Source organism: Camellia sinensis, chromosome 1 (genome assembly GCF_055761805.1).
Source record: "Camellia sinensis isolate YWXY chromosome 1, ASM5576180v1, whole genome shotgun sequence".
In the NCBI taxonomy this organism is placed as follows: Eukaryota; Viridiplantae; Streptophyta; class Magnoliopsida; order Ericales; family Theaceae; genus Camellia; species Camellia sinensis.
The window spans coordinates 220,353,081-220,368,696 of record NC_138961.1 but is presented as its reverse complement, the minus strand read 5'-3'; the positions used below and the strand labels follow the sequence as shown (position 1 = coordinate 220,368,696).

The window sequence follows — 15,616 nt, the reverse complement described above, 5'->3', positions numbered from 1 at the left end:
ACTGGATGCATGAAATTCACGCTCGACGGGCGCTCGACCCTCGCTCGAGCGTAAGACACAAGTCCTCGCTCGAGCGTCCATTCCCTCGCTCGAGCGGACTGTAAACACATACAAAGTACTGGATACACGCATTTCACGCTCGATCGTTACTCTAGTCGCTCGAGCGGATTGTATGAACTCAGAGTGTACGCTTGAGCGTGAAGTTCCTCGCTCGAGCGTGGATCCAAAATCTGGAATTTTCAGATTTGTCTCCAAGCATGAAACTCAACATTTAAAGCATCAAATTCGATCCTTTTGGGCTAATTTTCTGGAAAACACTTTAAAACTAATAATATGACATGTTTCAAAGATCAATTTGCAAAATCAAAGCTCAAAGGTAGTTCAATTGAACTCATTTTCAAACAAAATTTCAAGAACATGATGTACATGCAACATGCATGAATTTAATCAACTTCAAAGCTTCTAATACAAGGACAAACGAGCCAATCCTTTCAAAACACGATGAATTCATGGACCAAAGCTAGAATATGGACATGCATGTAAGGATTTCCATGAAATCAACCTTAAAACTCAACAATGTATACATGCATGCATGACTTCCTACTCAATTCAACATATTAAGCTAATTCATGCCTTAAATCACTAACCTTACCATGAATCATGCAAGAACAACTCAAATACAAGTTCAAGAAGATGATTCTCCTACCTTAGGTCCTCAATTTCAAGTCTAGAAGCTCAATTATGCAATCTACTCTTCAATTCTTCAAATTCTCCAAGCAAAACTTGTTGAAAACAATTCTCTCCTAAATCTCTCTCTCTCTAGTCGGTTTGGCTCAAGAAAAAGGCTGAAGAATTGTGTGATCAAGTGTAATAAAACTACAACATTGCCTTAGGTAGTGGCCCACTAAGTGGCAAAATGGTAGATAAGTCCAACTAATGTAATTTAGCTTGTTTAATCCAATTTAATCATACCAAATCAAATTTCAATTAAACTTACCATAAAATCACATAAATTCTAATTAGCATAAAACACTAATCAGTTTCGGATTCGGCCACCGATAAGGCCTTCAATTTGCAGTTTAAAACATAAAACATGAACAGATCATTTAGCAGTCAAAAAGATAATTTTGCATTCAAACTAATACACTCAATCAATCAGTTCAGAATTTCAGTCAATCAGTCACTTAACATGCTTCATCATAGATTAGCACTAATCAGTGGTGAGGGTTGTCACAGTAAGGCAGGCCATTGATAAGAGAAACGAATCGGTCGGAGGAGGTAAAGGGTGTAGTAGCGGGGATGAGGAAAATGCAAGAGTTATACTTGTTGGTGAAATTTCAAACTGGAGAATTTTAATCGTAACCCTTGGAAAATAGACAAACCCTAGGCCTTTGGAGTTGTGTGCTTTACCTATCTGATTGCAAAAATCATCACATTCTAGATTTGAGTTCCTATATCTCAGTAGACTCTCCTTTTTTGCACATCGCAAACTTCCTTGCCCTCACAACTGAAGTGATATTCCGACATGAGAAAGAGATGGCACAAGGAAAAGCTCTAGTCATGGCGTCAGATGCGCTAGGAGAGGATGACGGAGTGGCACTGGTGGAACAGTATAGGGCGGAACGCCGTGGAGAGATGGGCGCAGAGCGACCAGTGCGACCACTTTCGTCCACAACAATCTCGGTGGCACAGCCGATTAGCCAAGTGGCGCTGGACCATTAGCATACCAAGGTTGACAAATCCACAGTAATAGTAGAGAAGTTGGAGGAATTACGTAGCAAATATCAAATTCTGGCGAAGATAGAGTTGAAGCTGCCGACATCAAAGGAAAGAGCGTCTGATGCACGACCAATGGAGTTTACACTATATAAAGAGGCATTTCGGGGGAGCCTGCCCCTTCCATAGATAGTGGTGGACGTGCTGAATCGCTTGAGGTGGCCCAGGACAGCTAATACCGAATGCATGGAAAATTCTATTCGTTTGTGTGATAGCATGGCCATGAGCGATCGGAGGAGAGGTGATGGGGGTGGATGCATTTTTTTCATGTTACAAAGCCTCAGTGTAACAAGAGACATGGGTGACCCTACAGGCTATAGCAGGAAGGGAACTAGTGGCAGGGTTGCCCTCTTCGATGAAGGGTTAGAGACCAAGATGGTTTTACGTATCTGCAAATGGGGGGAGAGGAGTGCGTATGAGTTGGAAAGTCCTCACCAAGTCATTGGAGCCGAAGTTGGATACAGTGACGGAGAAGAAGGTGAATCAAGTGAAGGAATGGACGGAGAATGAGGGGCTAAAATAAGATGACCTATGACCTTGTCCATTCCTCAGCACTATTTGCCCTGAATCTGGGGCTTGGGCTTGGGCCGATCGAAGGAGATCCTGCGCTAGAAGAGGTTGAGGCAAAGAGAGAGGCGCAACGGTGGAAGATAAGCGTGTTTTCGTGAAGGCCAAAAAATATAAAGAGAAACAATTAGGCCCATAAGCTGGTCGTGAAGAGGGTGGTCCAACCATGACCAAAGCCCTTGGGAGAGAAAGACTTAACCGACTTTGTTCTCCTCCAAGTGCTGGGGGACCCTCTGACAGAAAGAAGCAAGAAAGATGTGGAGTTGGTGTTAAAAAAGAAGAAGAGGAAAGCGATTGCAAATGGTGGGGAAGAAGGGCCCGTAGCGAAGAGAGTGAAAGAAAATGAGGTAGAGGTGGCCCCAGCAGTGGGAGGGGAGGACACCAAGGCTGGGTTGGATGTAGAGAAAGGTGGAGTTAAGCCTCCGACCGCCAAGGCGATAAGTGGGGTGGAAAGAAAAGAAAGGATGCTGAGTGGTGATCAATCAACTGACCAGCCCTCAAAGGGGTTGCCCTCAGCAGAGTTGCTCCCAAGCCAAGGGACTGCCACTTATCATATGAAAGTGGTGGCTAGCCACTTGGTGATAGATGAGGGTGATCTCTCTAAGGTGCAAAGGGAGGTCAGAGCGGGGCAGATCGGCTGCTAGGGATCATTGATGAGACAGCCGTGTGGGGCGTGGCTCAATTTACGGAGGTTGACCTTATAAGAGGACTTTGCTCAGCGTAGATAGAGGTAATGACCCTGGCAGCTGCTCTGCTGGGCAAGGCAATGGGGGCAAAGGTGGAGGTGGAGCTAGTGAAAGCCCATTTGGAAGAGGTTCGGGCACAATTGTAGAGTGTAAGGATAGAGGCGGTCGCTTGGAGGAAAGCGGCGCGAAATGCGTGTGCAAAGGGCTTAGCAAACACTCAGAGAGCAAAGAAGATTGAGGTGTTGGCAATGGTGCAAGGTTATCTAGTTGAGTGTGCCAGAATGGGCCAAACAGAGGTTGTTGCCGAACTGTTAGCCACTAAGGTAGAGCTTGAAACAACACGTCATAAGGCGGTGTCACTGGAGTTTGAATTGGTGAACAAGAAGAAGAAGGCTGATGAAGTTAACAAACCTGCACCACTACCAACGAGATGTTGGAGGAGGCTTTTGTGAACAACGAAAAGCTTGCATGAGCAGGCCTCGAAGGATAAGGAGGAGGAATATGCAAGAATGACGAAACTAAAGAAGGCCTTGGAGGAGGAAAGGGCCAAGATAGCAGAGTTAACCAGGGAAATGGCATCTGAGAAGGCTGCTTACCTAAATCTGTGCCTCGCGATGGTGGAGCAGTTCAAGCTATCCCCAGAGTTCCCAATGGCCGTCGACGTAGCTGTGGCGAGGGGCTTGACCAAAGAAGGAGAATGGTGGGTACGGGGCTATCGAATGTGGCTGCTACGGAGCTGGTAGAAGGGCAAACCAAAGAAGAAATAATCCAGAGGTTCCAACAATCAAATTATTACAAGCATGAGATAAGCATGTATTGGGACAGTGGTTGGACGAACTTCAAGTACAGGGCAGAAGAGCTGTTCCCAGACATTGACTTTAACCGCGTGAAGCTAGGAGAGGGAGGCATTGCCCAGACCCCACTAGATAAGGGGGTTGAGGAGGAGGGCTTGGCATCCAGTGAAGAAGACAGAGGCGGAGCGGACTGAAAACTAAAGACTAGATGGGGTTGCTTTTGTTTTGGTTTTTGTTTTTGTTTTGGTAGAAATTTAATTTGTGTACAGTTTTGCAAGAAGTTTGTGAATTTATTAAGAATCAATGAAATTATCAAAACTAGTTGTGTAGTTTTGGTCTTTGAAGTTTGTAAATGAATTGTTTATGTGTGTGTTTTGTCTTTTTGTGAAAAATTGGTTTAAATTTGACAAGTAAAAATTGGCTTGAATGGCACATATGCAAATGTTACTAAGGGAGGCACAGTTTTAATGGCACATTTTAATGGACAGATGTTTGGCTAAGAGCCCATAGTTGTCAGTTTCAAGTATGGGAGTCATCATATGCATCATGTTTTAGTTGTAATCTTGAGAAATCAAAGTGTTTGTGAATGGTTTAGCTCAGACTGGCTTAATCTTTAATCTGGCTGGGGCTTGACTTAGCCTAGCTAAGCCTTTGTTTAACTCAGTCTGGCTTAACTCTTCAAGCTCAGTCTGGCTTAAGCTTTATTTAATTCAGTCTGGTTGAGGCTTGAAGGGCTCAACCTGGCTGAGCTCTTCAGGCTCAGTCTAGCTGAGCTCTTCAGGCTTAGTTTGGCTAAGGCTTTGTTTAACTCAATCTGGCTAAGCTCTTCAGGCTCAGTCTGGTAGAGGCTTTGTTTAACTCAGTCTGGCTGAGCTCTTCAGGTTGAGTCTGGCTGAGGCTTGAAAGGCTCAATCTAGCTGAGGCTTTGTTTAACTCAGTCTGGCTGAGCTCTTTAGGCTCAATCTGGTTGAGGCTTGGAGGGATCAGTCTGGCTGAGGCTTTGTTTAACTTAGTCTAGTTGAGCTTTTCAAGCTCAGTCTGGCTGAGGCTTGGCTTAACTTAGTCTGGCTGAGCTTGGATAACACAAATAATGGGGGATGGGGAAATAGATATGCCATTGGCGTTCAGTGGTGTCACTGTAAGCGCATACTTTGTATACAGAGGGAAAAAATAAATAAGTGGACAAAAAAGTCAAGGGAATGAAGTAACGGGGAAGGGCTCTGTTTTATTGGAAATATCGTTTCAAGTGCTCAGCATTCCTTGGGTGAGGGAAGTCTCTGCCTTCCATGTCTTGTGGACGATATGTGCCTGGTTGTGGCCTGGATTTGACAATGTAAGGTCCTTTCCATTTAGCTGCTAACTTCCCCTCAATCGGGTTTTTGGTGGCAAGGGTTGTTTCTTGCAAGATCAGGTCTCCCACTGTGAATTCCTTGGTTCGGACTCTGCGATTATAGTGCTGCCTTACTTTCTGTTGGTATGAGGCCAGCGGGACAGCGGTTGTTTCTCGCAACTCTTCAATAAGGTCCAGGTCAACCCTCTGAAATTCGCCGTTCAGTTGTGGGTCGGGATAAATGAACTTGGGAGTCGGTAGGCCAATTCCACAGGGATGACGACCTCGGCCCCGTACGTTAAGCGAAAAGGGTTCTCCCTAGTCAGAGTTCTGGCTGTCGTTTGATAGGCCTAGAGGACGTTCGGCAACTCCTCTGCCCAAAGTCCCTTGGTGGTCTCTAACTTGGTCTTGATGATTTTCAACAGAGAACGGTTAGTGACTTCCACCTGGTCGTTGGCTTGAGGATGGCTAGGGGAAGAAAAACAAGCCTTGATGTTGAGTGTATCGCAAAATTCTCTGAATTTGACGTTGTCAAACTGTTTGTCATTGTCGCAGACGATGGCTTAAAGAGCCCCGAAGCGGTACATGATGGACTGCCAAATGAACCTGGTGGTATTGTGCTCGATAATCTTAGTAAGGGGCTCTGCTTCTACCCACTTAGTGAAGTAATCAATGGCAACCACGACAAACTTCACTTGGCCTTGGCCGGTCGGCAAGAGGTCTACGAGATCAGCTCCGCTGGAGGGACATGAGGGATGTTAGCAAAGCATTGGTACTTATCACACTTGAGCACAAAGTCGATGGCGCCTTGGTTGAGCATGGGCCAAAAGTAGCCCATGTGAAGAATTTTATGAACTAGAGACTGTCCCCTAAAGTGGTTGTCCCAAACACTTTCATGTATTTCTTTCATTACATATGCAGCTTGATCACTATTGAGGCATCTGAGGTATGGTCGTGAGAATCCCCTCTTATACAAGATGTCACTGTTAAGGGCATAGTTGGACGACCGAGCCCTGACCTTGGCGGCCTCCTGCCTATCTTCTAGTAGTACTCCTCGTTCTAAGAATGTAATAATGTTCTAGGCCTATGAGATGGGCTCGTCTTGGAGCACATGAATTTCTTGATGGTCTGGTGAAACTGCTAGATGGATTAGGTATTCAATTCGAACGTCGTGGCTGAGGCCGGATTGATCTACTGAGGCTAACTGTGCCATTTCATCTGCTTAGGAGTTCTCTGACCTGGGGACATGCTTGATGTGAAAGCTATTAAAGATGCGGGTGAGGGGAAGGATGATGTCCCTGTACGATCGCATTACTGCCTTCTTTGCATCAAACTCTCCTATTATCTGTCCGACCACTAATCAAGAATCACTAACTACTAGAAGATGGTCGACCCCAATGTCTCGAGCCAACCGGAGGCCTGCGATCAGGGCCTCATACTCGGCCTCGTTATTACTGTTTGCAAATAGGAACTGGAGGACACATTTGAAGTATTCACCCTCTGGGGTGGTGAGGATTAAGCTAACTCTGCTACCCTCTTTAAGGGATGAACCGTCAACACGAATAGTCTAGGAATGGAGGTCTTCTGTATCAGTAGTGACGCGTGCCGGTAGAAGAGGGTGTTTGGAGTGAGATTGGTGAACTCCAGGATAAAATCTGTGACAACCTGGCCTTTGATAGCTGTTCGAGGTCGGTAAGAGATCTCATATTGGCTTAATTCGATAGACCACTGCATTAGCCAGCCTGACAACTCCGGCTGTTGTATGATTTTCTTCAAAGGTTGGTCAGTGAGGACCACTATGGAGTGGGCTTGAAAGTAGAGCCAGAGTCTTCTGGAGGCAATGACCAGAGCTAAGGCCATCTTCTCCAATAAGGGGTAATTCTGTTCGGCTCCCCGAAGGACATAACTGATGTAATAAACCAGGCGCTAGACTGAGGCGTCCTCTTTGACGAGGGTAACGCTGACCGCGGTGTGGGAGACAGCTAAGTAAAGAAAGGGGGTCTCTTTTGGAACTGCTTGAGAAAGGAGGGGATGGTGTGCCATGCACTGTTTCAGTTGTTAGAATGCCTCCTTAGACTCGGTATTCCAGTCGAAAGGTTTTCTGAGCACCTTAAAGAACGAAAGGCATTTGTCAGTAGCTCTTGATATGAAACGATTGAGGGCGGTGACCCTGCTTGTGAGCCGTTGAACCTCCTTTACTGTTCTGGGAGACTGCATTTCAATTAGGGCCTTGATTTTTTTTGGGTTAGCCTCAATGCCCTTGTGGCTGACCATGAACCCCAAAAACTTACCATACCTAACGCCAAAGGCGCACTTCTCCGGATTCAGCTTCATCTTATACTTGCGCAAGGCCTGGAAGTTCTCTCGCAAGTCTGCTAAGTGATCGGAGAAGAGTTTGCTTTTGACGAGCATGTCATCAACGTAGACCTCCATATTCCGTCCTATTTGGTTTTTGAAAATGGCATGGACCAAGAGTAAGTAGCTCCCGCATTCTTCAAACCGAATGGCATCACACGGTAATGATAAGTCCCTCTGTCAGTAATGAACAAGGTGTGCTCCTAATCGGTCGCATGCATTAAGATCTGATTATAGCCTGAAAAAGCATCCATGAGTCTAAGCATCTAATGTCCTGCAGTTGCATCGACCAATAAGTCTGTCTTGGGCTAAGAGAGCCGTGAGGTCGGCCTTAGCTTGAGATGACAGTTGATTGCCAATCTTAGCCGTTTTCGTTGAATCGGTGGGATTAATGGAGACTTCGATTAGTTTTTCAACGAGTTCCCCTCTAACGAGCTCCTCTTCATCCTTGACATCGAGGCCTTCGATTATCATAGCCTCCTTCATCTTGACCTCTTTTAATGAGGCGACAAAACATTCTCGGGCCACTGTCTATTCACCCCTCACTATGTCGATGTCTTGATCAGTAGGAAATTTCATGGCCAAATGGTATGTGGATGTTTTGGCTTGGAGGGCGTGAAGAGCTGCACGTCCAAGTATGATATTGTAAACAAAAGGGCAGTCGATGACGAGGAAAGTAAGGAGTTTGGTAGACTGTTGTGGATACTCTCCGATGGTGATTGGAAGGTCGATAGAGTCTATGGAGGTCACCCAATCCCCAGTGAAGCTGACAAGAGGGGTTTGTAAGAGTGACAGCTTTTCTTCGCTGACCTTAAATTTTCAGTAGGCATTGAGGAAGATGATGTCTGAGGAGTTGCCATTATCAACAAGAACTCGCTTGACTTTATAGTTAGATAAGAGAGCAGAGATGACTTAAAAGTCATCATGAGAGTAGCGAATGCTTGTGCAATCAATTCATGTAAAGGTGATCAGCTCAGACCATTACTTGGATTGCTTGTGGGGTCGATCCACAGTCGTTACTTCCTTATCGGAACCTTGTCTGATTTTTCTAAGTTCAGCTCGCCGTGTCAATCAAGATGGTCCGCCGCATGGGAGCCCTCCGACGATCACTCTGATCTCACCTAATGGGGGATAGGACCATCTTGTGCTCAAGGTTGCTGATGGGGCCGGTCATCATTCCTCCTCGATTGTGCTGGTTGCCTGGGAGGAGTGTGACGGTGGTTGTGCCTTGAAGGGTTGGTTCGAGGGCGTTGCTGGGGACGGACTGTTGTGAATCAGTTGAGACACCCCTGGCAGATCAAACCCTCAACTTGATCCTTAAGGTTGACAAATTCCTCAACGTTATTGTCATGGTCTTTATGGAAATGACAATACTTAGTTTGATCCCGCCGGGTGGAGGGAGATCTTGATGGTTGGGGCCATTTCAGGTTATAGTCAGATTTAGTTCAAAACTTGCTCCATAAGGGTGTTGAGAGGGGTGTAACGTTCAAACCGACCGGGTGGACGGGTGGGATCCGGTTGGTCTAAGTACTAAGGAGGCCGGTGTGTATATTGTGTGGTCCTGGGCTTAGGGGCGAGCATGGTCCGGATTGGATCGGATTAGGGTAAAATCATGACCAATCCGTTATCAACGGTTCCTAAAAAATTAGAACCAATCCAATCTCTTTAAATTATGGAACCAATCCGAACCAATCCATTTAAACACGGATTGGATCGGTTTAGGACCACGGATTCACATAATTAAATAACAAAAATATATATATATATAATACTTTAATTTCATAAAAACATAAATATAACCCTATATTAGTTCCACAATAGCAACATGTTATTCTATAATAGCGACATACTGTTCTAGAATTTAAATAACCATAAGAAAACTAATTTCACTATAAGTATTTAGACCATTACAAATTAAAACTAAAAACTAACAAACAAAAGTAATAAAAGAAGATATTATACCGGTTTAGATTTGAGTTTAGGTTCTATATAGAATAAGAGGAGACACTATAGGGGAGGATGTATAATAAAGATACAGACTATTTGTATACGGTCCGGATCGTTTCCAATCCGGAACCAATTTGTAGACTACAGATTTTTAATTCTTCAATCCGGAATTGAATCACGGATTCAAAAAACCAATCCAAACCTATCGGATTGGACTGGACTGGATCAGATTACGGATTTCACAGATTCCTTGCTCAGCCCTACCTGGGCTTAGGTTTTTTTCTTTTGTCCTTGAATAGTGGGGTTTTGGATGTGGAGTCTTGGCGAGCAGCTAGAGAGTCTTCGGCATTCATATACTTCTGGGCTTTGGCGAGAAGGGTGGCCATGACGGATAGGGGGTTTTTAGAAAGGGAGAAGAAGAAATCTGACGGGCGTAAGCCGAGCATGAAAGCTGTGAGAATGACCTTGTCATCATTTTCCTCCACTTGTAAGCCTTAGATATTGAAACGGGTGACAAAGCTACGTAGCGACTCCCCTTCCGACTGGCGGATGTTTAGCAGCTAAGTCGCAGGATGTCGTTGCCTCTGAGTACCGATAACATGGCTCAAGAAGGCTTCATTGAGCTGGTGAAAGGAAGTGACAGAGTCTGGGGGAAGCTGGCTAAACCAAAGTCACGCTGACCTCTTCAATGTGACAGGGAAAGCGTGGCACATGATTTCATCTAGAAAGGCATGGAGGATCATGAGTGTCTGGTATGCTTCCACGTGGTCGACCAAATCGGTGGTATCATCGAAGGTGTCGATCGATGGCATTTTAAACGTAGGGGCAGAGCTTTATCTCTGATGGAGGCGGTAAAAGGAAAGTTGACGGTAGAAGAAAGTTTGTGCTGCATGTTCTGCATGACTCCTTGTAGCTGAAGCTTCATGACCCGCAGTTCAGCGTCCTAGATGGGGGCATTGTCCCCGTGATCATGAATCGGGGGTTAAACACTGCTAGCTTCTCATTTATGGATAGTTGTGTGAAGTAGTGAGGGGTGGTTATGAAAAAGCAATGGTCCCTCTTGGCGGACCTGCGAGTCGGGTAGGGGGACACGCATATCCTCAAGATTCGACGGTCGAGGGTGCTGGACGAAAGAGGGAAATATTCCTTGGGATATATGTAGTGGAAACTAATGGTTGGATTGTTCTGGGTTTGGGGGGACTGCTTGTGGTGGAGGAGAGGGGATAAGTTAATCTCGCTGGAGCAAAGCGTTGATCATTGCTTGGTTTTGTTCGGTCAGTTGGTTGATGTTGTTAGTGAGTTCGACAAAATACGGAGGTGGGTTATTTGGGTTAGAGGACTCAGCTTCAGCGTTACCAACATTGTATTGTGAAGCCATGGATCTCGTCGTAACCATTCACTTTGACGTAGGAGATGGGTGATAGTGGAGCTTCCTTCGGTGACAATGAGCACAACTGTCTACCAGAGAGAGTTCCCACAAACTACGCCAGCTGATGATGCTACTGCTTTAGTAGAAGATAGGCTCGACTGATCCACACTTTTAACGGGTCTGCTGGCCTCGAAGTTCCCAAAAAGTACTTGCAAAAAGGTCCGAGGGGGGAGGTGTTCTCCCAACGGACACTCTGACGACCAAGTTGGGGTAGATTGCCTTGGGAGAGAGAGAGAGTAACAAGTGATAGAACTACTTAACTTCGACGTATCTCCAAAGTTTTCTTATATCCGTTGCTCATCATTTCCTTGTTCATTCCAAGTGATCTTGTTGGCCGAAAGTCTATAGTCTAGTTAATATCGTTCATGGTGAGTCTGTATTCTTTGGTGGGGAGGAGTTGTCGCATTTAATGCTACGAGGGCCTTATTAATGGTTAATGTGTGAGTGCAATAACTTCACATGATCTTTGTCTGTTTACGTGACTGGTGCCCTGTTTGACAAGTGTTTGGATGTCACTGGTCCTGGTTCATCATTGGTTTCTAAAGGTTGTTGGGCTTTAATACCTAGGTCATGTGTTGGGCCCCTAAGTCGTGGGCTGGACCCTCTTGGGAGCCATCAGTATCAATCCATAAAAACCTAACTCAATTTGTCCAAACCAAACCCTCCAAGCCATTTGTAATCGAACTAAGCAGTGAAGGTATAGAGAGGGGGTCCAGCCCATCCCACAATGGACAAATGGGGGGTTGCAAATGCTTGATTCAGAGTCCATGGAGGTCCGTTGGCAGCAATAAATTATTTATTAGGGGTCTATTTGCAAAGCAACGCACTAAGTAATTTGTCGAATTCACGAAAGCAACCGTAATAATAATAGTCAGGATTTCCACCTCGAATTCACGTACAGTAACAATTGTCCCTTGATCACCATGCAAAAACAACTCAAGCTCATTACTTTACACTCACTCCTGTCCTGTCCTGTCCAAGGTTGTCTTGTCTCATCAATGGTATTTGATGCATACCAAAGTTTAGTGGTGTTCAATGAGCACTAGTGCCAACTGCATTCATTTCCATCCCAGCCCCATTATTGAGAATGCAATAAAGTTGTGTTCGTTTGAAAATTAAGTTATAAGATTGGGTTATGTATCTTGGCCGATCTTAAATTACATGTTTAGATGTAAAACTAAACTTTTAATTTGACAGTCCAACATGACTGCACATTTTCCATGTGGTATAGGCGATTATTGACAGGGAAGGAATAAGAATTAAAATGAAAGATTAATATATGAATTATAAAGAATTATAGGACACAAATATAAAATAGCAATTCTAAAAAAATAAGGGATACAATGAGATTTCACTGATTCCTCTTCATAATTCAGAACTTATTTTTTTTAAAATTGTTAGTGCCCAGACTAATAAGGTCATGTAATTATGACATTAATTAAATTCATTAGAAACCATGGTTATGTTATGAGTGGTGAATTCACGGGTGGCTTTGCCACCAAGTTATGTGCTCATGAGAGCTTCTTATGAATGCCATGCAGGCTGAAACTCCATGATCATCATTAATTTCTAAACCAATTTGGCCAATAATTCTCTTCAATGCACGTTTAATGATCTGCACAAAATCGTTGCAGTTCAATGCATGAATATTCAAGATTTTATTGTTTAAAAAAAAAAAAAAACGTATAAGTCTAGCAAACTATTCTTTTTTACAAAATGTGACATGCAATAATAAGATATAATATTTGAAAGATAACATGATAGGAACAACTCAATTGCCACATCTAGAGAGTTTGTGAGTTTTGCTTTCATTGCCATTCTCAAATATAGAACAATATCAGACATGGAGGGGTAAAATATACAATAATGTTTTTGTCACGCCTCTATGTTAATTTTTTATACATTTGTTCTGTTATATAAAGTGTTCAATTCACTTTGGTGCCATGCCCTGTCACTTTTTTCTTTCTTTCTATTTTTCTCCTTTTTCAATTTTTAAATTCTCAAATTATCCCTATGCAACTCAACTTAGTTTTAGATTTCAAATTTCAATATTTGATAATTTTTTTGACTGTTCATTTTTCTATTTATACTATTATATAAAGCACACAACTCTTTAAACTTTGCCACAATCTCTTTTATGCTTAAAATAACATTTTCAAATCTAACTATTTCACACATTGGACCTACACATAGAGTAAATAGATTAATGATTCATCTACTAAATTTATTCAATCTGAATTTGTTGGAATGAAACTTTTCTCGGGAAAAGTCTCCCACGACTTTTTCAAAACAAAAAACTATGATGGGGAAGAATTTTATTTAAATGAATTTGAACTGAACAAATTCGGTGATGTAACCTCGGTGTAGTCAATATAGGCACATGTTGGAACATCATATAAGGGTTTGCGAGGGATGAAAATCCCAACCTCCTCGTAACTCATGTCATGAATACTCTTTTGAAAGACACAACAACCATTGAGCTATCTGGTTAGCTCTCTATTCAACTTTTTTTTTTTTTTTTTTTTTTTTGATAACTCAGGTATCCCCACAGCCGAAACATGAGACTTGGGACTAATCCTGAGAGCCCTGAAGTTAACGACGGGCTCTATTCAACTTATTTATTGGATATCAAGTGCCATGTGGGCTCAAAATTTTCAATTTTAAAATGTATATATATTTTATCTTTTTGTACCAAAATTTTCACCCTTTTTTTGGGGCTAAATGACCCCCTGGTAGAATGTGGATGCAGAAGATGATGAAATTCAACAAACAAAATAAAGCAACTTAATTAATGCCAGTATTTTTTTATTTTTTTAATAAATTAATTTTGCCAATTTCGGATAATATAAGTTTTTACATCCATCTTTCAAAACAAGCTCGCAGCATGAAGAAAAAATGGGTCGTGTAAATAAAATTCCAGAGAGAGAGAAGGACAGGAATGCCCTTGTTATATGTACAATAATTTCATTGCATTTAAAAAGTTAGAAACTATAATGTACCAAAAAAAGAAAGAATAAAAAGAAAAAAGTCAAAAAAATAACAGAATATCTCCGATAGAAGACAAGTAACTTCGACCTTTTTACATCAAAGTTCAGACATGAAAATCTAAAATATAATACCTAAACCGAGTAAAGAAAACAAATCATTAACAGCAATTAGCACAAAACCAAAAAAAGCAGAAGTCAAACCCCACTGTAGACCTTTTCTTCCTCTTCTTCTTCTTCTTCTTTTTTGAGGTTTACATTACATGGGTACGCAAACAAGCTATAAACATGCTGGTCGAGGACAAATTATGATAATATTCGGATCAAACAAGTAAATTTTTTTTTAATTTTTTTTATCTTTTAAATTTAAAACTATAAGTATGGTTTGCTTGAAACCCTTTGGTATGAGATGTATTACATCATGAGCCAGAAGAAGACTGCCGCACCGAACAAGCCACCACTTGTGCCCATTGTCTCAACCTTGTCTTCACCGTCTGGGGATTATCACCTTCAATTTTCCCGAGAAACAAACAACGAACAAAAAAACAAAACATAGGTTTTATCAAGATCAATTAATTGACTGAAAAAATAAAACGTTTGAATTTTGAAAAGAGGGAGGAAAGGAAAGTACCGGGGCCGAACATGGAGTGGGGGCTACCCACGGAAGACGGTGAGTCACACTCAGACGCTGTCGACGAAAACAACGACGAAGATGACTTGGAAACGCTGTCGTAGTACTGTTTATTAACGGCGTAGAAGAGACCCAAAGCGGGCAGAGTATCCGACAAGCGTTGATCCGTGTCGGGCGAATCAAACCCGAATCCGAGTTCGATGCAAGCTTTGAGCTCGTCGAGGTCCTCGTCGGTGACGCTCTTGCTCCGCCGTCTGCGGCGGCCGTGGTTGCCTTTTCTCCGCTGCCATGCCTCGTCGCGGTATCCATCGGGAGACCACGACTTCTGTTTGAACAGCGGCGAAGGATGCGGCGGCGGCGGCGCCAGTCGTGGAGGGGCGGCGGCGGCGGTGGTGGTGGTGGTGGGTTGTGACATGGGCACGAACGGGACGCCTTCTTCGTCAACCCATACGGCGGGGCTGAGCGGAGGACGGCGGAGCCCGGGGGTTGATTGGGGTAGCTCTTCTATGGCTTTGGGGTTTGTTTGTTTGGTTTGGTTTAGTTATTTATTTTTATGTGTAGTAGTAGTAGGGGTTCGTGTTTGGTTTTGATAGGGAGAGATAGAGGGAGGGGTTATAAGGAAGGGGTGGAAGGGTGGAGGTGCGTGGGTCCAGAGAAGCAAGGATTGGTTGGGTCCGGGTCATCATGACCTGTCCACTCCTTTTCTAAACGTTTCCCCATTTATTTTCTTCTAATCTTGGAAAAGGGTAGCTTCGGATTGCTACTCTATTATTCTTCTTCTTTCGTTATTAATATTATTAGTAGCCTAATTATAGATATTTATATTTATTTTAGATTTTTTTTAATATATAAATTATATTTTAAAGATTTTTTATAAAAATAATTTAACAATCTTATTATTAGTCATAGTGTATGAAAGAAATTAAAAAAGGTACTGCAGTAATTATATACGAATTGTATCTATAATTATTTATATGAGATAATTTTAAATGCTGATTAAGGGATTGTATCAATAAATGTAAGTATGTGAAAAGGCACGTGGATTGAAAAAAGTTAATAAATGCTAATCAGAAAATTTTGACCAAGTCAATAAATGCTGAGTTTTTTTTTTTAAATA

General features: G+C 42.9%; 1 protein-coding gene across 1 annotated transcript; it reads right to left on the bottom strand.

Annotated features, from left to right (window-relative positions):
- Positions 1-13,915: 13,915 nt before the first annotated feature.
- Positions 13,916-15,257, bottom strand: LOC114312053 (uncharacterized). The gene is made up of 2 exons (XM_028258232.2): positions 14,500-15,257; positions 13,916-14,376 (listed from the first exon to the last, which is right to left on the bottom strand). The coding sequence occupies exons 1-2, from the start codon at positions 14,912-14,914 to the stop codon at positions 14,288-14,290; spliced, it is 504 nt and encodes a 167-aa protein (XP_028114033.2). The 5' UTR covers positions 14,915-15,257; the 3' UTR covers positions 13,916-14,287.
- Positions 15,258-15,616: the final 359 nt, after the last annotated feature.

Excerpts from the sequence above, each read along its gene's own strand:
- LOC114312053 (XM_028258232.2), bottom strand. The coding sequence starts at position 14,914 with ATGTCACAACCCACCACCACCACCACCGCCGCCGCCGCCCCTCCACGA. Across the intron at positions 14,377-14,499 it reads CCACTCCATGTTCGGCCCCG|GTGATAATCCCCAGACGGTG; the intron begins GTACTTTCCTTT and ends GGAAAATTGAAG.